This window comes from Lasioglossum baleicum, unplaced genomic scaffold (genome assembly GCF_051020765.1).
Source record: "Lasioglossum baleicum unplaced genomic scaffold, iyLasBale1 scaffold0943, whole genome shotgun sequence".
Classification (NCBI taxonomy): domain Eukaryota; kingdom Metazoa; phylum Arthropoda; class Insecta; order Hymenoptera; family Halictidae; genus Lasioglossum; species Lasioglossum baleicum.
Window position 1 is genome coordinate 1 of NW_027470002.1, and position 22,941 is coordinate 22,941.

The 22,941-nt window shown below is 29.1% G+C and overlaps 7 protein-coding genes and 3 pseudogenes across 7 annotated transcripts; 6 read left to right on the forward strand and 4 right to left on the reverse strand.

The window, feature by feature from the left end:
• Window positions 1–209: 209 nt before the first annotated feature.
• On the forward strand, window positions 210–611 carry LOC143220425 (uncharacterized; the record flags this gene model as incomplete). Its single annotated transcript, XM_076446078.1, has 1 exon — window positions 210–611. A coding segment is annotated over one exon (402 nt), but the record flags the coding sequence as incomplete, so codon positions are not given.
• A 669-nt stretch (window positions 612–1,280) lies between these two features.
• Window positions 1,281–2,326, reverse strand: LOC143220424 (dual specificity protein phosphatase MPK-4-like). Its single transcript, XM_076446076.1, is given in 7 exon segments — window positions 1,281–1,499; window positions 1,501–1,757; window positions 1,760–1,892; window positions 1,894–2,063; window positions 2,066–2,096; window positions 2,098–2,145; window positions 2,147–2,326. Coding segments are annotated over 7 exon segments (1,038 nt in total).
• A 1,829-nt stretch (window positions 2,327–4,155) lies between these two features.
• LOC143220412 (surfeit locus protein 4 homolog pseudogene) lies at window positions 4,156–5,739 on the forward strand (annotated as a pseudogene).
• A 487-nt stretch (window positions 5,740–6,226) lies between these two features.
• On the forward strand, window positions 6,227–10,197 carry LOC143220413 (histone-lysine N-methyltransferase SMYD3-like; annotated as a pseudogene).
• A 996-nt stretch (window positions 10,198–11,193) lies between these two features.
• LOC143220423 (uncharacterized) lies at window positions 11,194–13,613 on the forward strand. The gene is given in 12 exon segments (XM_076446075.1): window positions 11,194–11,320; window positions 11,401–11,885; window positions 11,969–12,011; window positions 12,014–12,147; window positions 12,149–12,332; window positions 12,335–12,349; window positions 12,352–12,751; window positions 12,834–13,335; window positions 13,416–13,434; window positions 13,437–13,499; window positions 13,502–13,525; window positions 13,528–13,613. Coding segments are annotated over 12 exon segments (2,082 nt in total).
• A 1,639-nt stretch (window positions 13,614–15,252) lies between these two features.
• Window positions 15,253–16,382, forward strand: LOC143220414 (uncharacterized protein C6orf136 homolog; annotated as a pseudogene).
• Window positions 16,383–17,355: 973 nt separating this feature from the next.
• On the reverse strand, window positions 17,356–18,484 carry LOC143220415 (DNA-directed RNA polymerase II subunit RPB7-like). Its single transcript, XM_076446068.1, has 7 exons — window positions 18,473–18,484; window positions 18,220–18,329; window positions 17,994–18,153; window positions 17,859–17,909; window positions 17,705–17,770; window positions 17,536–17,607; window positions 17,356–17,460 (listed from the first exon to the last, which is right to left on the reverse strand). The coding sequence occupies exons 1-7, from the start codon at window positions 18,482–18,484 to the stop codon at window positions 17,356–17,358; spliced, it is 576 nt and encodes a 191-aa protein (XP_076302183.1).
• Window positions 18,485–19,068: 584 nt separating this feature from the next.
• On the reverse strand, window positions 19,069–20,287 carry LOC143220416 (nicotinamidase-like). The gene is made up of 3 exons (XM_076446069.1): window positions 20,093–20,287; window positions 19,754–19,998; window positions 19,069–19,636 (listed from the first exon to the last, which is right to left on the reverse strand). The coding sequence occupies exons 1-3, from the start codon at window positions 20,285–20,287 to the stop codon at window positions 19,069–19,071; spliced, it is 1,008 nt and encodes a 335-aa protein (XP_076302184.1).
• Window positions 20,288–20,683: 396 nt separating this feature from the next.
• On the reverse strand, window positions 20,684–21,733 carry LOC143220419 (exosome complex component RRP4-like). Its single transcript, XM_076446072.1, is given in 4 exon segments — window positions 20,684–21,196; window positions 21,279–21,463; window positions 21,466–21,518; window positions 21,600–21,733. Coding segments are annotated over 4 exon segments (885 nt in total).
• Window positions 21,734–22,164: 431 nt separating this feature from the next.
• Window positions 22,165–22,689, forward strand: LOC143220426 (uncharacterized). Its single transcript, XM_076446079.1, has one exon. It carries the CDS (start codon window positions 22,165–22,167, stop codon window positions 22,687–22,689), a length of 525 nt encoding a protein of 174 aa, XP_076302194.1.
• The last annotated feature ends 252 nt before the right edge of the window (window positions 22,690–22,941 follow it).

A 22,941-nucleotide genomic window follows, 5' to 3' on the forward strand; every position in this document is an offset into this window, starting at 1 on the left:
CTCTTTCTTTTCCTCTTTCTCCCTTCGTTCGACAATTACGGCTTGCCACAACTACCGCGTCTTCGTTTCTTCGTTCTTCTTCAAAAATTCCTCGAGAAGGGTTTTTCGCTCTCTCCTCCTTCCGACCGATGGATTCGATGATCCTCTTCTTTCCCGTGTCTTCTAACTCCGAGGATAAGATTGAAAACCTTTGGAAATTTTACTTCTAGGTATGGTTTCAAAACAGACGCGCCAAGTTCCGACGGAACGAAAGGAGCTCGGCGATTAATCGAGGTGTTTCCTCGAACAGAGAAACGGAAACCACGTTACCCTTGCGGCCTATCAGAATAACGCACACGCAGGAGAACAACCCGGAGAGCCTGCAGAGCTCTCAAGTCGGACAATACCCCTACAGCGAGTACTGGCGATCCTCGCAACATTACACATCTGTGCAAACCTCTAGCTGTCATGGATTTATCAACGGTAACTTAACCAACGTCAATCTTCCCCCGTACCATCAGACAGAGATCCACGGGGGATTCGAAGGATCTGCAATGAGCAGTTTGAACGCGCTACGATTCAGAGCACATCCATACGGAACCGCGTATTCCGCGATGCACGCGAGCATGTAAACCCCCCGCCTAACATACCTACACGCGTAACCACGTCTCTTTACAACCGCGATGCTTGTGAAATTTCACCTACCTGTGTATTGGTCGAGTAGGAAAGATTCTATCGGTATCGTGTAAGTCCATTCGGAGGAGGGAAAATGAACGTGACGCAAAGGACCAATAGACGAAACACCGTTGCACAGACGTTAGGGCTTAAGCAGAAAATACAGGGTAATGGAAATAACTTGAAACGTTATTTTGTAGAACTGAATTAGCTTAATAAATAATAAAAATCGTAAATGTATTATCTTCTTAATACAAGACATCTATACAGGAAATGGTATATTAGTTTACAAAGTTATTACGTTATTTTAATCATAGAAAATGAACGATATATAAATACGAAGATCGAACTGTGGAAAAACGGGTTGTATACTCCGTTGCGGCAAGAAACATGTAAAATTACAGTCGTAAAATCAATATAATTATCTGCTCACATATAATATACGTATATTGGCACAAAATTAGAATATAGATTTCCTAAGTATATTGGTCACACGCATATTCGTTATAACGCTAATTAAACTAGAATCACGTAAAAAGATTTCAAAAAATCTCTTCTTAAATATTAATCGTTACGTGTTAATCGTCCGTCCAAAAATTCTTCATCGTACAAGTACATCTTTAATACTATACGGTTACTTGTACATTTTGTACCGCATTGCTCCAATCTACTTTCGAAGGAACTAAATAAAATGCAGGTGCTATTTTGCTGCCACATGGACACTGACTACCTGCTACCCAACTGAAAGAGCCCAGTTTCGTGCTACATTTTGGACAATTTAATTTTCCGTCAACGTTATGCGTGATATCGGGCATCCAAGCCAGCGGCTCAACGAACAATATTTTTTGTGCAAAATTCTACCGATTGCTGCTCTTCTCTCTGGTGAGGTTCTAATAATTCGTGCGACGTTTTAGATTGCTTAGACGTTTTTCTCGAACTTATGTGTCTCCAGATTTGTTTTTCCTTTGGCATATGTGGCAAAATATTGCTAGCGCTGGCCACGATTCTTCGACACTTTTTACAACGATATACCGTTGGTTCTGGCCGTACCGTAGCTATTGCTGGATCTGGTTTTATCAATTCTGTGCAATTTTGGGGTAAATTTTTGCTTTTCGCACCTTGTCCGCTGCAATTTGTAACCTATACATTTTAAATTGCACATTGGTATTATCTATTCCAAAACCCATTTCTTCGTAAAGTTTTAATTGTGCCAAAAAACCAGGATTGGGACCAACGACAGCGCCTTTTTTCTCTCACAGCTTCAAACGTATCGTAAAAACTTTTCCCATACTTTTTCATTAAATATGCGATAACGATTGTAGCTGATCTAGAAACACCAAAGTAGCAGTGTACTAAAATTTTGCTGCGTAACTGTAAAGCATGATCTATATACTCGTATGAATCTTCAAGTGAGTCAGAAGATCTTCGCGTGGCATATCAGTACACCTGAATGTATTTTATAGTTAAATTTGGTAGAAGCTCTTGGATTTTTTCTAGGAAGTGGACATGAATCTACTGTGAGTATATAATTCAGTTTATTCTCTTTCAACCACTCGATATCTGTAGCAGCTGTAAGATTCCCAAGAAACAAACCAGGAATAATTTCATCGTAACTCGATGGACCAGCGGTATAATCTTCTCTAATTAGCTTAGCGGTTGCTTCTTGTGCCATGATGATTACTCTAGAATAAAGAATAAAGCTACGGCATTGTATCTTAATGACAATTTATTCCGTCGGTTATAATACAAAACGTATAATATAGTAAATTAAATTGTTACAAAATCTTTCAATGGAATTCATAGGAAAAATTGATAACTTAAATAAAACGTAATCTTCTGGAAAATGTAAATAGTTATACTTATGTAAAAGAATAGAAAATTCCCAAGATCTCTTTACTTGTGAAACATGCTCTAAGCGCAAATTATATCTTCTATTACCTTACTTAAACGTATTGCAAGTAATTGTAGTATTTCAGATCATAGAACTAGTTTTATAATGTTATTTGAATAATACGAAAAATACATTTTAATAGCAACATTTTTTATAAAACAACTTTATATTTTCTTCACAATGTAAAGTTAGTCGTATCAAACACAATATGATTTAACATTAATGAACTTCAAATTCCTAATATTTTCATGCACATTTCACCTATTTTGTAATATTTTACAAGTAAGTATTTATATCTTTTTATTTTTTCTTCTACACAACATAAAACAATGAAACACACACTCTACATTCAAGAAAACTCGATGTACTAGTTACAATTGTTACCGCGGTATTACGATGGCGCTACGATAACATTTTTATGGTAGTTCTAAAATCTTAGACATTTTGTTACACTGTATATCATAATGCGCACAGATTTAATTCCATAGTTAATAAATGATATATTACTCAATTATCGTTATTAATTATACTTAAATATACTATATAGGAATATAACCGATTTCTTAATTCTCTTAATGCATTCAATGATCAGTTTTTTTTTCATGGAAATCTTTTTAACGATGGTACAAATATTTCGAAATTTTCTCTCTATATATACATATATATATATATATATATATATATATATATATATATAGAGAGAGAGAGAGAGAGAGAGAGTATACGTATGAATGCATACATATAAAACGAATATTTTGTACCCATAAAATATATTGTATTTTATATTCCAATTGTATGTACACATATCTCATATATGTATAATATAAATACAGATACCTATAATTTTAATATGGGATACATGTGACACACGCAAGTGCGCATATACTCGATCGCACACGTGCGCACACGATCGCGTAAAATTAATCATAAATATAAATTAACTTCTTCGAAATAAATTAAAAGTGCATGTCACCTTCATATATATTGTACTACAGAAAACTTTCCTTCCTTACTAATTAAACGTGTATATAGCGAACACAATTATTAAATTGTAATAATAAGAATTAAAAGATACAAAGATATTTCATAATCAATCGTATCATCGTTACAAACAGATTTCCCTATGTAATTTCACTGATTTAAAAGCAGAAAAATTGATTTATTTGAAAATCTTAGTACGATTAAGAAAGGATATTATCATACCAACATGTTTGAAATACGAAAAGCATATAAAAATTTGACGCATTTTGAAAATGAACGAGAAAGCTGTAAAATGAGAACTAATAGGTGGAAAGTTAGAGAAAATGAAAAAGGAGACAATTGAAATATTTGATCTTTGTACTTTCAAAAAGATCGCGGAATAAATTGTTCGACCACGTATGCCGGAAATGACGCGTACCTCGATCTCCACATCATTCAGAAGAGTTGCGAGGATACTGCTTACGCAGTCGTGCAGAGTAGCAAGCTTACTTGTTCCGTGTTTCTCTGATTTCCTCACTCTCGCCCTCTGTTTCCTATCTTTGTCTAGTCGTTCCTTCGGTATCACTTGCATGTGCGCACATGTGTATATGTAAGTGGATGGGTACTTTTTGATTTTTAAATAAAACAAGATGCTGCTCTCGCGAGAGGTGATCTCAAATGCGGAAGAAATCGCAGATCAGGTGAATTTACGAGTTATTCTACTCGGCTTATTTTCTTTCACGAATAATTCTTCTTTCACTAAGAAACTCTTAATAGAAGATCAACAGAAATCCTGTAAGAACACAGGTGTACTCCTGTCAACGTCATCGTGACACGATTACTATATATATATTGACATATTTTAATTAAAAGTTTCCTTTTTCTTGATTATCTCTTAGTATTAAGTCTTTCTAATATCATTGAATGTTGTAAATTTCTCGATAATATTGTCTCTACCGTACAATATTAAAGGTTATGCATCAACGAAAAGAATGTTTATTACAAATGCCATTATTTCTATCGATTTTGATTAGTAGTTTAATATAAATTGTGTTATTTAATTTCAATAAATTAGAGTAACATAAATTTTTTAAAATATCTTAATTTTAAGCATAATCTAATTTTTCTATTTATGTAATACTTTCCTTGTTGTTATCATCTTCGTGAGAAATAGTTGTTTATTTTTTTGCTATTAAAAATAATTATTTTACATAATATTGAAAAATATTCGAAAGATGTATGAAAAATATTGTAGATAGTTTTCACGCTCTAGACATATTGTTACCTTTTAAGTATAAAATATGTTTTTAATTATCATTTCTTTGTAATCGCAGGTAATCCGCAATGGAAAGCACATATTACCAACTCTTGCGAGACTTTGTCTCATAGCCACATTTCTAGAAGATGGATTAAGAATGTGGTTTCAATGGTCTGAACAAAAAGAATTTATGAACAATAGTTGGGAATGCGGTACCTTCTTAGCTACAGTCTTTGTCTTGGTTAATTTAATTGGACAACTTGGTGGTTGTGTTATGGTTATTGGAAGATGGAAAGTCAGCATTGCTTGTGGAATTTTATTCTTCATAGTAGTTCTTCAGACTTTAGCTTACAATATTTTGTGGGACGTAACGTTTCTATTTAGAAATTTGGCATTGATAGGAGCACTTCTCCTAGTTTTGGCTGAATCAAGAGTCGAAGGAAGATCATTATTTGCTGGTGTCCCAAGTCTTGGAGATAATAAACCTAAAAAATCTTTTGCAATTAGCTGGCAGAATTTTATTAGCATTTATGTTCACAACGCTAATTCGCTTTGAAATATCGATCCTTCAAATTATGCAAGATATTCTTGGAAGCAGTTTGATGGTGTTAGTAACCATTGGATATAAGACTAAACTAAGCGCATTGTTGCTTGTCTTATTATTATCCGCTCTGAACCTTTATCACAATGCATGGTGGAACATTCCAGAGTATAAAGCACTTAGGGACTTCCTGAAATATGACTTTTCCAGGTAATTTTGAACTTTATTTATTGAACATTTATCTTATAATTTTATCCAATAAGGCATTAAATATAAATTTTAATTTCTATTTTTACAGACACTGTCAGTGATTGGTGGTCTTTAATGATAGTTTCTTTAGGTCCTGGAGGTGTATCAATGGATGAGCATAAAAAAAGAGTGGTAGATATCATGGTATCATTTAAATGTACATCATTACATTGTCATGATCATTAACACGTTTCGTGCCGGACCGATTTTTGGGTACTTTCCGTTCAAGCTACGTGGGGCATATACGCCCCACACTATTATGATTAATAGTTTTGCCTCTGACATATGCCTTACGATATTTATAATAGTGAAAAAAATATACAATAACTGATGTCTATACATGACGATACAAAAAAAATGAAAAGAATTCTTCGTTTTATAATGAGAATTCAAACGGTCTGAACTGAAAATTCAACGTGGGGCGTATACGCGCGAACGTGTTAAGTAAAAGTCTCCCATTCCTGTTCCTTCATGTGCTCAATAAATCTATAATAAGTTTATTGTTTGTTGGACGAAGAGATACAATGTGCATTCATCTTGAATTATTCAATTTGGGTAAAGGAATTGTTAAAATAGAATTTACACAAAATTATAAAAAATGATAAAACTCCAGAATATTGTTAAGGAACAAACAAAATGAAGATAACACCAAGACCAATTTATGTTATCAATAATGGCATTGTACATACAACACTACATTTATCAAGGAAAACAAAATATATTTTTTCTGTGTGTTTTTAATTTTCTCTCTGTTTTTGATTTTAAATCCTAGATGGATTTATATACATGATTTTAAATGTTAAGATAATCTTCCATAGAAGTACATTACTTAAATTTATAGAAGACAATAATGAAAATATTAAATTTTTCAAGATTTTTATACAATTAAATTATTGTAAATAAATATTTCGTATCACATATTCATTGTTACTATTTATTTATATAATTTTTATTCGTTAACTGATAATTAGTAACTGCCATATTTAGAGTCACTTAATAATAGATTTACTAAAATAAACTGACCTCAAAATAGTCAGTAAGTAAGTTTGATCAAACTAGTGAATGATTATAATCATTAAATATCATATTTTTCAATGAATATTATGGAAAAAATTGAATAATAACATTAAATAAATAACAAATTTCGATAAAAATAAGAATAATGAATAAATATACGCGATTGCCAGTTGATAAGGGTACAACTATTTTAATTGCAAAACCATTCGCTCATGTTTTACAATATCAGTATCGTGATGAAAGATGCGACTATTGTTTCCAAAGGTAATTATATTTCAATAGAATTATAGTAACTGTAAACATGTATAATTTCCTTAGATCATTTTTTCTATTCAACTGTTTCTCACATTTATTTAGTAAATTATTTCTCTATTATAGTAAACCAAACATTATTGCTATCGATATATTTTTTTTTTCAACTGCTCAATGAATTAGACAGAGACCAGGGATATAATAATATTTAATCGGCTTTAATTATAAGTTTTAGGTTATATCGTACAAGTGATAATTTTCTATTAATTTTGCGTATATATTATAACTGGGCAATTGTGTTTAAATTCATCTGTAATTTAAGTATTTCCCTCGCGAATTAAAATTTCCATCGAGTAAAAAATTGCAAGCTTTGTTGTATTATACTAATTTGCGGTTTAAAGTAACCTCTTTTTTACGGAACATTTAACCGCCAATATGCCGCCATTCTAAAGTTAAACCGCGAACATACGTTCCGCAATTTCAAATTAATATGTAATAGATTATAAACAAACACATGCCACGATAATCAAATTACGACTAAATTAACAATAACGCTAAATAATGTGAAATTTTCACGTTTTATTATCTATAATAAAAAGTTGTCTAATTGTCTACAAGACAAAATGACAAAAATAAAAAATATAATCCGGTACTCTATTTAATTTCCTTCTGAAAATTCTACTTTTATATTCTTAGCGATTATACTGCATGGTCGAGAGATTTTTATATTCACGAGAATTAATAAAACTGAATACAGATTATTTTTATTGCATTGGAAAAATGTTCATATATATTTTGTAAAATTGGAGATAATGGGGATAAAAAAAAAAAAAAATTAGCAAAACGATCTAAATTTCTTTTATTATACAATACAAATTAATTTCTTTCATAATCTTGATAATTTTTATATACGTTGTAAAATTTTGTATGGGCAAAATTCATCGTGTTAGTAGCAATCTTTCTTCTAATATCTCAGAAACTAGGACCAATTGCCGATTTTTTCAAATGTAAACGTTATTTAAAATTATACCCTACGATATATTTTAAGCCTATGAAAATTAACGAGGAAGTAACAATTCGATAATTTTTCGCTTTAAATCTTTAAAAATTAAATTTAAATTTGTTTCTGCCAAGTAATCTACCAGTCCTTACGACGAATCAACAAAATTGTAATCTCTTTTTTCAAGTTAGAACATGTGAATTATATCATATGCGAAAGCGTACTTTTTTTCCGTTAAAAATACCTGCTTCCTAAAAAATATGAAACACTAGTTAATTGCACTAATGTCATTCACTCTCACTTTATTTCACTCCGTTTTATTAAGTTCTTTTCACGTTCTTTCCCGCGTGATATATTTGTAGATGTATCATCTTAATCAATAGGTACAACGTGCGAGAGTAAAAGGTGTTGATATTATACACAACCAATCAAATCGGCTAGCCATATTCTTATCTAGGCGTAATATTTCAGTGCAGAGTGAGCACTTGACATTCAATGTTTGTGGTGGTTTTTAGTAACCAGAATATTAAGCATTATTAGCAAAACAAATTTATTTTAAAGATGAACGAAAGTGAAAGCTTTATAAAAAAGGCACTACTATCTTTACCACTAAACCATTTGCCTATTGTCTCTGTTCAAAATACAGAACTAGTATGTGTGATTATTGTTTTAAAAGGTATATTGTTGACATTTTAAAAAGAATCTGTTTAATATGGATAATATTTTTATTTCTTTATTATAACTTTACAGTTAACTTACTGATTAATAGTATTGTGATAATAATAATACAAATTATCTATTTCTATAAATTATTTATATTTATTATTTTCTTTTCAGTGGAAAGCTTTTAAGATGTTCCGGTTGTCAGTATGTTTATTATTGTAATCGATCTTGTCAGCAAAGATCTTGGCGAATACATAATAAAGAATGTGCAAACTTGAAAAGAATTTCACCAAAGATTGTACCAGATTTTGCACGCCTTATGGCACGTATAATTATAAAATTAAATCAAGGTGAAGCGAAGAAATAGAATATTATGGTAAAACTAATTTAGAAGATTTAAAGATTTAATGTCTCGTAAGTTTTTATATCATATAAGGAAATCAAATATCGTTTATGTATTTTTATTCGATTAACATTCAAATTATCTTCTAGATTATTCTGATATAAAAAATGACATGAAAAGAGCAGAACATTTTCTGTCGGTATGCCATGTTTTATATGAATTTCTTGAAAATATTCCTATGCCGAATTCTGTAGAGTTAATGGGTATTTATGGCAGAATTTGTGTTAACTCTTTCAATATATGTAATTATGAGTTGACTTCCATCGGTGTTGGTATTTATTTGGGAGCTTCTATTTTGGATCATAGTTGCAGACCTAATACCGTAGTAATGTTTGAGGGAACTAATATTATTGTTAAAACAATAGAAGATCTCCTTATTTAGATTGGTCTCAGGCAAGTATTGTAATATATTTCTTTCTTTTTATGATATTATGATAAAATATCTGTTAAGAATAGAAAATTGTTTAAAATACAATGTCGTAATTATAACTAATCGTATACAGATAAGGATATCATACATCGATGTACTTCAGACAACAAGAGACAGACGTTCGGAACTACAAAGTAGATATTACTTTTGGTGTCGTTGTAAAAGATGTGAAGAATCAGAACCAATGGCAGAAGCAGCTGCATGTCCAAATAAATTTTGTACATATCCTTGTTCTCCAGATGCAGATGCGTGTGAAAGTTGTAATACAAAATTTCCAGAGGACTTTAAAGAAATATTTGATGAAATATCTGATTTTACTGCAGATAATTTGGATAATATGAGAGATATTGCCTGTATCCTTTTTATGAATAACATTCACTAGATATATCAGCTAGATTCAATGTAAAACATAATTTCCCTTACAAGAGAAGGTAGATTTAGACGTGAGCAGGGTGTGCTTGGCGAAACAGGAAGGTGTTTTACACCCTCTTAATATACAACATTTATAACTTTACGATGTGCATTCGTATCCTCTACGAGCTTGAAATATTGGGAAGAAGCGGATATATATTTCAAAGAACTTCTTAATGGCTATTTGTAAGAAAAACATTTTTTGAAATATTAATAAACAAAGTGTAATAATTTATTTTTCTATTTCAGAACATATTACGGAGAAATCCATCCAATGACTAGATTACTGCTTCTAACAGCAGCAAATATCAAATTATGCGTGAATAAACCAAAACAAGCTATTGAATTAATAAAAAGAGCTTCTTGGTACTAACAATAACACGTGGAGAACAACATAGTCTGCTACAAGAATACCTGAAACCATTATCTGATCTATTTTCTACATTCGATGAGCAATGCAGCAATTAATGTATTTGTGATATTGATAATTTATAAATTGTGTATAATATACTGACAATGTGCAATTTACAGTAAATAATTTTAATATTTTAAAAGGTAAATTTAATGTACAATCCTTGAAAAAAAAGAAAAAAAAAAAGAAAAAAAGAGAATTATACTTGTAAATTTACGAATTTGTAAATATAGAATTAAAAAGCACCGCTCTCACTAGTGCCAACCTTATGATGCTGTTATGAATATTTGTGTTATGTAGTAACGTATGTAACAGATAGTAACGATTTTTAATTTATTTATTGTTACTTTGACCTCTCTGTAATATTTAACGATTCTACAAACTACAGATATTATAAAACAAATGATTAATTACCAACATTACAGCAAAAAATAAATACAGCTGCTAAGTGACAGCTGCTTAAGTTTTATTAGACGGTTATTTATTACGAATAAATTCTTATTTTCCATTGAAATTTGAAATAACATGTGGTAAGCAGTTATTTTCACTTTAGAATTTATTACGAAAACATCTGGAACAATATTTTTATATCTCTATAATAACTACAACGTACGCAATATATCATGTCTATAATAAACATTAGTTAATATCACTTCGTTTATTAATGTATAATTTCTTTATATTTCTGTGTTTAGATTCATTATCTGAATAGTATTTTTTATTCTATAAATATTGAATATAATTCGATTGAAAAAAATCTTTTGTACACATTTTTGTATTGTTTACAGAAATTTACAATTGTTCAGACTATTGTTTCAGTAAATATATTGCTTTTCTTAATTTAAAGTAATTTATTTCATCATTTTTATTTGTTTATATAAGTAATATATAAATAATTTAAGTTTGGAGTGATATAAATATACATTATGTTGTATTAAATCAATATAAAAATGTTTATCTTCTTTGTATCCATTTCATCCAGATATCTGTTATAAGGTTAAGGAAAAATCCTTATCTCAACTATTATCTGTTCAATTAAGAAGAAATATACAATGTTCTCTGCATTTAAAAGATTGGCTGGAAAGTCTGATGGAGTTGGGAATATATCTCCTAGACCGGCTCATCAGTCTATGCCAACAACTTTACAAAGAAAATTTGCTAAAGGTGTACAATATAATAGTGAGTATAATAATTATATACTGATTTAAAAAGAAAAAGAAGAAATAAAATGCTTCAAATGAATGGAATTATATTTTTAGTGAAAATTATTATAAAAGGTGACAGAAATGTGGGAAAAACTTGTTTATTTCATAGACTTCAAGGCCAAAAATTTATAGAAGAATATATACCGACAGAGGAAATTCAAGTAACCAGTATTCAATGGAATTATAAAGCTACCGATGATATTGTTAAAGTTGAAGTTTGGGATGTTGTAGATAAAGGTCGACGTAGGAAAAAATTAGAAGGTTTAAAAATGGACAATTCGCAACCTGAAAATATTATTGAGGAGCCTGCTTTAGATGCAGAATTTCTTGATGTTTATAAAGGGACCAATGGTGTTATCATTATGATGGATATTACAAAGTCCTGGACATTTGATTATGTACAAAGAGAACTTCCAAAAATTCCTAGCCATATCCCAGTAATTGTTTTAGGAAATCATTGTGATATGGCACATCATAGAACTGTTACATCAGATCATGTAACATACTTCATTGATTCGTTGCATGAAAGAACAGCTCAAGTAAATTTATTGCTATTATTATTTATAAAATGATTAGAAAAGCGTGTTCATATCAATGTACGTTTTTTTCTTATTTTTGATAGGTGAGATATGCAGAATCATCTATGAGAAATGGGTTTGGATTAAAACTTTACACAAATTCTTTAATCTGCCTTTCCTTCAACTGCAACGAGAAACATTATTAAAACAGCTTGACACCAATGAGGAAGAGACACGTTTAACAATACAAGAACTTGATCTCTTTCAAGATAGCGACGATGCAAAATTACAATAAATTCTTGGATAATCTTGTCAACAGAAGAAGAGCACTTGCTGATTCTGTTTCTGCCAGTATTCTAGTCCCTAATATTACATCTTCTTTAAGCAATCATAATATATTATCTTCCAATGGTAATACAAACGTAAATGCTGAAGTTAGAAGATCAATTTCTATGCCTGGTCCTATAGGAGTGGAATTCCAATTCCAGTAAAAATATAGATTTGAAATCACTACCAAAGAAGGAAAATTTTATAAATACTTCTGAAAATCAAGTAGTTCCTATTAAAAATTCACAGGTCACATCAACAATATCGTCTACGCAAAATGTCTCAAAAACTGATCCTAAAATAGCTGAATTTTTAAGTGAAAATTCTGATAGACGAGATTCAATTAGCAAACCACAATCACTTATGTCAAAGATATTTGGTAATAAAAAAGAGGATGAAGCAGACAGAGTGATACATATTAATAATACAAATACGAATATACCATTAACTAGTGTCGAAGATTTTATACCAGATGATGGACTGTTAGATAGATCATTCTTAGAAGACAATAGTCAAGTTTCACCACAAAAGGTACAGCACGAGGAACTCAATTCCGAAAGGTGTGTTAACGCTATATAAGTAAAGAAACAACATGAAATTTTATTTCTTTCTAATTTTTGTTATCTTTTGCATTTTTTACAGTGATACTGAAACTGCAAATCCTTTGGTTGCTGGTTACGAAGATGATTTATCATCAACTGATGAAGCAACACCTCCCATTCAACCTAAATTGGCTGAGAATCCATTAAGTAAACAAAAACACAAACGCGAAACTGTATCAAATACGGAAATAAATTCAGAAAAATTGCGGCAAATCGCAAAACGTGATTCTATTTCATCTATAGATCAAGAATTACAAATATCAAATAATTATGACATGAATGAACAACAAGAAATTAATTCAGATGCATTTGATAGTTGGCTTCGACGTGATTCTAAATGGAGACAAAGTCCAGAAGGTGGTGAGGATGTAAGCAGTAATAGCACCAGAAAAGATAGATTGGAGTTAAGTGATAAAAGTTTAGATGTTAGTGTAACAAGTTCTAATGTACATTTAGAGTTACTTGATAATACCAGCGTGCGTCACATGAGCTCCGACGGTGGTAGTCCTGTATTAAAAGAAAAGAAGAAGCATAAAGAGAAGGTATTTTACATATATGTAAAAGCATTTACAATATAATTTCCTTGTATAGAAATATTACTTTAAAATTAAATTGCTTTCAGACCGAAGACAAAGAGAAGAAGAAAAGAAAAAGTCTAAAGATAAAGAAAAGGATAAAGAAAAAACAGATAAAGCAGAGAAAAAGAAGAACGATCGCTGCATCGTTCAAGAGATGAAATAGAGAACACGATGAACTCGAAGAATTTCTCAATGGTTCTGTAACTAGAATTGGTGTTGATGTTGCCTATGAAGCGATATAACATTTTTCTTAAGTAACATTCAATTATATTTTTAATTAGTAACGCTGTCTTCTGGCAACACGCATAAAACATCATGTAATATTGAATTTTCAGATTTGACTTTCATATTAATGTTTGCAAATAACCATAAAGCAAATAATACATGATGTGTAAAGATCCTGTTACAATTCTTTATATGATAAAACAATGTTATAAACAACAACAAAGAATTTCTAACAATCATTTTTAATTTTCAACATTCAATAAATAACACTTAATCAATTAACCATTCCATAAACATCTGATATGAGCATGAATATATTTTTGTAAATTTAAATGCAATCTTATCATTGAAATGATTGACATTTACATATTTAATTTATTTATTCGCATATTGAAGTTATTATTTTATTAGATAAAATTTGTACCAATTAAATATTCACAAGATATTAAGAAATGATGTGGATATAATGTGTTATCTGCTTTTTCGTCGAATGTCTCTTTATAAAATGAACAACGTACATTAAATTAAGTAATAATTTTATTGTTATTATTAATTTTGATTATATATATATAATATATATACATATATATTATAGCACAATATGTCATCAGTGCAGCTTCATGTTAATAAATGTACATAAATAAATAAGAAATTGTCATATAAAATTATAATTCTCCTCTTATTTAAAATATTTCTATGCATTCTGTTCCATAGAAATTTCAAATTTGCCACAGAGCATGAACGCCCTCTTTTAAATTTGAAACAGATCTGTTAGATGTACTGTTATCGAACATGCGTGAATTTGACGGGGACTGTGTATAATATGATAGTAAGTCCATGCCGACAGTTGTATTTTATATTACGTTACTTAAATAATTAAAAGATATTGAAAACGCATCAGTGAAACAAACGATTTAGAAAAATGTCATTTTATTTGCGTTCAATTCAAATAAATTTACATCTGTCGTTAATATACGCAGGCAGGTTACTGACATCAACTATCAATTATCAAAAAATGTTAAATCCTCTTTATTTTTAGAAGAAGTAAGTACTTTAAATTTTGCTGTAATAATTATTAATCATTTACATTTACATGATATTTTTGTCGACTGTCAATGAATCTTTTCGTTTTTAAACTCATTATTATATAGAATAAGTTAACCTTAGTATATTTATGTAATAATGATTTACTTATAATAATTTGTTCATGTTTTATAATTTTTGTATAATTTTTTAGTAGTTGTTAAGTTATTTAATGCTTCCTGTTTTTTCTTTTTATTTTTGTATGTTAATAAATCGCAAATTTTTGAAGTTTAAAAATTTCTGTATTGTTCTCAGCAAGTAAAAAATTTTATTGGTAGAAGTATTATAGTGAGTTGTTTTATATATATTTAAAAAGTATGGAAATTTATATTCATGTTGTTATAATTTCATAATCATCAAAGTTAGTCATAAAGTACAAAAATTGTCGATTTTGCATATATATATATGTTATATCTATCTTTCTTGTGTGAATTTATCATTTACTTTTATTTTGAAAAGTAAATTAAAAGTATAATTGTTAATTTTAGTTTTTAGGTATACAAACATCAACAAGCACAATAATACATAAGAAAGAAACACCTTTGAATTCATTACTTCCTTCATTAAGTCAAAATGTACCAGCTACTTTTGTCAGTGTTAATATTGGGAACCCTAAAGCCCCAAACAAGAAATGTAATTGAATAACAATGGATGATCAAATTACATCAACAAAGACAAACACATATTAGGAATATCACACAGGATATCAATTCAGATCTAGAAAGCACAACATTATTAAGGAACAATGCACAGTGCGAAAAATCACTTATAAAGTTAAAAACAAGAATCTAATTTATCATATATAAAGATGACACCAGCTAAAGAGCCATTGATAATCTATTATTTAAATCTGTAAAGAATGAAATTCTTTACACAAAAGTTTATCCTAATATGCAGAATAGAAGCGAGATGCAAAACTTCTGGAAGATGATAAGTCATTTCAAACGCAACTGCAAAATGTATTTGATATTCTTCGTGAAGATGTATGTTGTCTTATCGTACAAAAAATTGTTATGAAGTACATAAAACTTAATGAAATCTTAATATGCTAACATGTATTTCTTTCAGTTACCATTACTATTTACTCGACCATTGAATAGTAAAATTTATACAGAAGATTTAATATTTGTGAATAACATTAAAGGAACAACAACTGTGTAAATATATAATTTAAAACATTTTTATTACTGATAAATTATTGTTATTAAAGAAAAATAATATATGTATAATTGTGAATGTTTTACAGCGGACTTCAACAATATTTTAAGCAAATATCATTATTAAGACTAGTAGGCCATTTGAAGTATGCTTATGTAAGTTGGGTATTATAAAAATGACTATGCACCCTGAAGATAGTAGCATTAAAGTTCGTTGGCGTATAGCAGGGCATTTCTGGTACAAGGGTAATTTTTACATTTTGGAGATTTAAAGCCTGGAATACTAAAAATGAATTAGATACTGCACCAACGTAAGTAACTTCGTGTATTACTTTACTTAATCAATTAGTATCACGTTAATCAATAAAATTTATTAACAGGTGGTACGATGGCTTTTCTACATTCTATGTTAATAATGATGGCAAAATATTTAAGCATGTCGTGGATAAAACAATGCCTGATCAAGATGAAGAAAAAATTAAAGCACCCATTGAAACGAAACTGGCATTATTCATTAGCTTATTAGGCGTAAATTCAGATTTTTAGAAAATGTCTTTTGAATTACTACGAATAAAATGAATTTGTTAATATTTTTTTAATTATCGCATTGTGTAAAAAAAGAAAACAATAAACACTGAAGCTACACCGTGTTTTAATATATTGTTTAAATTTATATAATTGTAAAAATCACTTAGAATTTACAAAATTCCTGTTTGTTTATATTATATTCTCTATTAAATTGTAGTAATAATATGACTTAGAAATAGATAAATATATTATATGACTAGATCTTATGTTTATAAATTTACATTTGTATTATACTTTAGCAGTTTATTACACTGTAATGAAATCAATCTATCGTTCGTAGAAATAGACATATTTTGTTCAAATAATTATTCATTCATTTATTTATTTATTTATTAATACTGTAAATTATTGTTTATGATTTTAAATTAATAATTAATGAAATAAAATTTTTATTCATATTAAAGTAGACATGTATTTAATAACATATATATTTATTTAGATAATATACAATGTATACTATAGAAAGCATGATTGATTCGAACAATATAGCATGCTTATATAATTAATGGAATCTAAAAGAATAAATATTCCGATTAGTAGTAAATTAATTAGTAATTTGAAATATTTAGAGAAAAATTGTATGTTCATGCGTTAGAGTCGTATAGAGCAGTTTGATGGATTTTTTCATTGCTAAGAATTGTTGAAGATGTTTTACAAAAAAATAAAAATTCTATTACGTATTCTTTTCCATTTTATTAGTAAAATTCTTGTTTGCATATCATTAAATATCTATAACTATAAATTATAAATGATTCCAAGGTCAGTGGCCTCAACTATACCATTTCAGTATAAATTGGAACCGTCTATTCTTTACGTTTCTGTTTTACATAAAAATGTTATTATTTCATAAAAATAAAAAGTACTTTATTTAATATGTAAAACTTACATTGAAATAGGTAATGTATCTATTCCATTCAGTTACATACAAGTCCTATAAAGAAAAACATATGTTAAAAAAATTATAATAGAAATAATCACTAGATTGTTGAAGTAAATATTTACCTAAATAATCGTCCATCAATGTTCCAATAGCAAACTAAAAATATATTACATTAATATTACAACGTGTAACATAAAATATTAGAATGAAATACCAACTATAAATACTAACAATTCCTGTGGCATCGACCCTTGTGCCAACAATTTTTAACCTTATTTCATCATCTGGTTGAATAATTACATCCTGCGATATTACAATATTTATATATATATATATATATTATAATTAGCAATTCAGATTCTATATATTATTTTTATTATATACTTTTTTTTATATATACCTCCTCTTTAGATTTGTAACATGGTGGATTTATATTTGGACAAAACTGCATGTCTGCTGGAATTGACTGTAAAAAATGTTTTGTACCTTGTAAAATGGTATTTTAATTTATAAAATACAATTGTAAAATTACAACTCGTACAAAAATAACTTACATGGTGAGATATAAAACATGAAAGTGGTCCTATTTCAGCAAACATTCCAACCTAATAAGAAGGAAAAGAAAATATACAATTTTTTAAATTACGCTATTACTGTTATAAAGATTTAAAACTACCTTTTATGTTTACCTTATTTACTTGTGTTACTATAGCATCTAATACTTCTCCTTTAAAAGGTCTAAACACAATTGCTTTGTATTTAACTGGATATACTACGAAACCTTGTCCAGGCAATATGATCCCTGCGCCTATGTTATCTATTGTTGTAACAGCAACAACAAACCCATATCTGAAATAATCAAAAATGTTACTTTTTTAAATAAATGCTTATTTAAATAAATGTTCATCAACTTACTTTCCTGTACAAGTGCCTTCTACTTCAATATATAGTTTTTGTTTCACAGTATCTAATAATTGAGGCCCAAAATATCTGGGGTGTAATAAGACTTCATGTTCTAATGATATCTACAAAGATACAAAATTAAAAAATATATATATATATACTTTATTAGATAAATATAGTTCAATACACATTTTCTCACTATATTTTCTTATTCGATTTTTATTATTACACATATTTCGTTCTTTAATATTTTAAAATGACTTACATGATAAAACATGTCTTGTTTCAATAATATCAAATGATATCTAATTAGCTTATTTAGTAATATTTTCGCGTCAAAAAGTATACGTCCACTTATTTAGGTTATATTACGAAATCCTTTTATAAAGATATAAGGATATCATCCTTTTTATAATTGTTTACTTAGTAATTCGGCAAAAAATTTATGGATATTAAAAAGTTCTGTTTATTTTATTATTTTGCGGAACTATTTATTCAAATTGTAGTAACAAAAGAAAATATTGATCACAAAGAGAGAATCATCAGTTAATCGAGATACGTGCACTTTTTGTCGTACGTACATGCGATATTGTTATAAATTATATATGTAGATTATACAGAATAAAAGCATTGCTATTGATATTTATATTTTTCATTCTGTGATGTTTGATCCGATTGGCAAACGTTAATTAGATAAAGCATAATATTGCTATTTAATGGAGAAGATAAAACTTATAAATTTTTTTATAACTGTTATTTTTAAAGAAACAAAATCTTTAATATATAATATTGCATTAATTTAATACCTATTGTTCACTTAGCAAGCTATTAAATTAATTTATAATTTGAAACAAAATAAAATTATGAATTATCAGAGTCTACAGAATTTAATTTTCGTTTGATTTCTAAGGCTAATTTATATCCAAGTTCTGGTCGACGATCTTTCCCTTCAACCATTGCTTTTACTTGACTTGAATTTACAATTACTCCATTATTAGCTATAACAGTAGCTTTGGTCTTTTCAATGTCAACAAGATCTACTCCTCGACTACAGTCGTCAATGAGAATAGTCCGATAACCATTTGTAAGTGCATCTACTGCAGTAGCGCCAACGCAAACATCATAAGCTAACCCGCAAATATATATATCTGTTGCGCCTCTTTCTTGCAGTTGCGAGGACAAACTTGTTTCCATTAACTTTTTATTATCCCAAAAAACAGAATATGAGTCTACTTCTGGATTAGTTCCTTTATATATCTTAATTGCATTGTTTACAATTTTTAAATCTTTATGAAGCTCAGCACCCCAGGAGTCTTGTATGCAATGACGAGGCCAAAGACGTTGCGTTAGCAATGGCGGACCTCGAAATGTTATAGTGTCATAAACTTGTGCTGCTTCTTTCGAGATTCCGCTACTAGGATCAACTTCTCTGAGAAAACGAAACATTTAATTTATAAATTTTCTTATAAAAATGTATTTGCATTGAACGATATTGAATTGAAATTTCAACAAATTCAATTAATTACAATTAATCTAGATTAATTACCTAAGATGTAAATTATCAATAAAGGATACGTGATTCATGGGATGCCAATCGAGAGAATAGAATACAGCATCAAATTGTACAGTTTCCAATAAACGATTAATTGGTTCAATTACTTCTGAACCATCGTGCTGAGCGGCGCATTGTTTGATATTTAAAGAACCCGTTATGAAATCATTCTGCACGTCCACAATTAAAAAAGCACCCTTTGGACGTGTACATATTTTAATCCAGCGATTCCAACATACCTGTGCGTTCAGAATAAAATCATATTTAAGGATGATTATGATCATTACGACGATTATAATGATTATTTGAACAGTTACGAATATTTGTAAATACCTCAAATTCCTCTCTATCAATTTTTCCATCTCCATTTAAGTCAAATATAGAATATATTTCCCTCAACTGGCTTTCTTCAATGTTGTAAACTTTCCCGCGACCGTTGCGAAATAACGCACGACAAATAAATTCAAATTCTGCGACAGATAAATATCCATCTCCATCTTTATCAAATGCAGTAAAACATGCATCCATGTTTCTTTACTGTAATTTCTTGTTTCTAAGTTATTTGTTTAATCAATACTTGTATTAATGAAGTTCAATCATATTATATATTACTTTTTGAAATCTTTTCAAAAATATAACACATTATTTTATAACGCGCTTTACATTTTTTTGCCTTAAAATAATTTATTTTTATATTTGCATTTTGTTTATACTGTAATAATATTTCTAATACTAAATATTATTATCTGTAACTTCATGATTCGGTATAGAAAATTAGAATAAATAGAATAGGAAGTATTTATAAAATTTTCTTTATTACTATAGATCTTTTATTAGAAATATACAATAAGTATACAATTTTCGTTATTCTTCTATTCTTATTTTTTAAGTTAAGCGCGAATGTATAGTTATTAACATAAAGTATTATTGTATTAATCTTCGATGGTAATCTATAGATACATCAAACATCACCTCAGGTTCCAACAGTTCATTTACTTTATATTTCATAGACTCTTCATAAGCATACGTAACAGATGTATCTGTAAGTTGGATATTGCATTGCGCCAAGATTAAAATACAATTACGTAATCGTGCACAGACTTCACGGTTTGCTTGTGGAATTCTCGATAAATCCTGTGTAAAACCACCTTCTGATCTATCAGTATCTTGTCTACTAGTTCCAATCCAAATATAACCGTTATTTCCTAATATTAAATTTGCACCATTTTCCAAATTATGAAAATGAGTCTTCTTTCTTTTTATAAGAGCCGGTGAAACTTTCAACATTATACCTTGAGACAATTTACCATACTTTAAAACTCTAGTGTGCAACGAAAGAGAACCATCGACAAAAGTACTTTGGACTTCTGCGCAAATTAAATCTCCTTCTTGGAGGTAGCGTCTCATAGTTTGTTCATCTTCCGCTGATCTCCTCCTCTATAAATTACATACAAGAATGGATTATTTGAAAAAATGTACTCATTTCAATAACATACGAAGATGGAATTTTATATCATACCAATTCTCCGCCTGGTAAATTAACACTGGAAAGTAGCAATACAGAGTCAAGTTTGGAATTTGTATCGACCTTCCATCGTCTCTGTTGTACCTCAGTTATACGACCAACAACTACGTCTCCTATTTCGCCTTGATAACGCGCTTTCAACGGTCTTATCGAAATAAGTTTATTTACTTTTTCTAAACACCAGCTACAGATGCGCGTAACGTATTTTCATCATCTACATATGTTCCATGTCCTCTAATAAAATCGTACGATAATGAATTGCCTTTTCTTTTTCTCGATAATTTCTTTTTAAAGAAATAAAATATATGTTTTTACCTTAAGAAATCCGGTTGACTAGAAATTTCTTCTCCCGGTGTATATATTCGAGGTTGTGCGTCATTACTTTTTATTAAATTTAAATTAACTCTATTTACTGCTAAACGTACATTAATAGGTGGATATTCTTCCATCGTATATAACAATTGTCGTTATTCCGTACATACGCGATAATTATTACTCGTACAAATATATCGTCTCTTATTTGAATTATGACGTGTATATACGATGGACATTTAAGGTTATATTTAACCTTTATGTAGGTAAAATATGGCGTACGGTATGAAACATAATATCGTAAGCGTTACTATTTGTCTCTTATTATTATAAGTTAGTTTATAATCGTCATGTGAAAGTAACGATAATTGTTGAGCGGCGAATTAATCGAAATCCGTTATTTTTATAAAGTAAAAGATAACGAATATACCGGATGCTTAATAGAATTCTAATTTCGTGAATAGCTGGTAAACAATACATATAAATAGTATACTGAATATATTTGCATTTAACTCTTCGAGAGATTAAATTTATAATGTTATAATAATTATTTTTTCAGTATTCTATAATGGAAGATTTTATTCCAACGCGAGTATCGAAGGTAAAAGGAAATGCTGTAAAGAAATTTGTATCGATAAATTATGAAAAGCCGAAGAAAAGGAAAAGAGAAATTATGGAAAGCGAAGAAAACAGTGACGTACGAAATTTGAAATTCGATAGAACGAAAGACAAGGGAAATCGCGATAACGATGAGAAAAAGAGACAGGAAGTGCAAATGAAACGTGTTAGATACGAGGTTATGAAATTTGGTATGTCTGGTTTTAAAGGGGAAAAAGCAGAGGAAGCAGAGGTTGGACTGGCCGTTAGTTTAGGAGCAAAACCTCCAAAGAGAGAAGGTATTAATTATAAAATACTGAAGCATAAAAGGAAAGATGGTAGGAAGGAGACACAAGAGAACACGAAACTCGCGTCAGGTTTGAAAAACAGTTTAGCTAAACATAAAACTAGAAAGACCCGTAAAAGAGGTTTCGACGGTTTATTGGGAATTTATGGAAAAATAAATAAAACAACGCTAGGTAAAAATAAAAAATAAAATTGTAACCATAAACGTTTAAAATATTTTTAGTCGTTTTGTTCAGTAGTTACAACATTAACATATTGTCTAACAGTAATGTGTTTTATGTATTGTATATCATATACGAATAACAAGTAATAAAATAATATTTTTATATATTTGTGAATTGATTTGGGCCAGCCTTGAGCTTCAATAAGAGGGTACATATCTTTATCTATTCATATTTAAAATAGATATTCATATTATATTCGCTATGCCACAATGGAATGA

What these genes read in the sequence shown, in the direction of transcription:
- LOC143220415 (XM_076446068.1), bottom strand. An exon ending in TAGTAACACAAGTAAATAAG is followed by an intron (nt 17,910 to 17,993) that starts GTAAACATAAAA and finishes CCTTCTTATTAG; the next exon opens with GTTGGAATGTTTGCTGAAAT. An exon ending in CATGTTTTATATCTCACCAT is followed by an intron (nt 17,771 to 17,858) that starts GTAAGTTATTTT and finishes CATTTTTTACAG; the next exon opens with TCAATTCCAGCAGACATGCA.
- LOC143220416 (XM_076446069.1), bottom strand. Translation starts at nt 20,287, where the DNA reads ATGGATGCATGTTTTACTGCATTTGATAAAGATGGAGATGGATATTTA. An exon ending in TTGATAGAGAGGAATTTGAG is followed by an intron (nt 19,999 to 20,092) that starts GTATTTACAAAT and finishes CTGAACGCACAG; the next exon opens with GTATGTTGGAATCGCTGGAT. An exon ending in ATTGATAATTTACATCTTAG is followed by an intron (nt 19,637 to 19,753) that starts GTAATTAATCTA and finishes TCGTTTTCTCAG; the next exon opens with AGAAGTTGATCCTAGTAGCG.
- LOC143220426 (XM_076446079.1), top strand. Translation starts at nt 22,165, where the DNA reads ATGGAAGATTTTATTCCAACGCGAGTATCGAAGGTAAAAGGAAATGCT.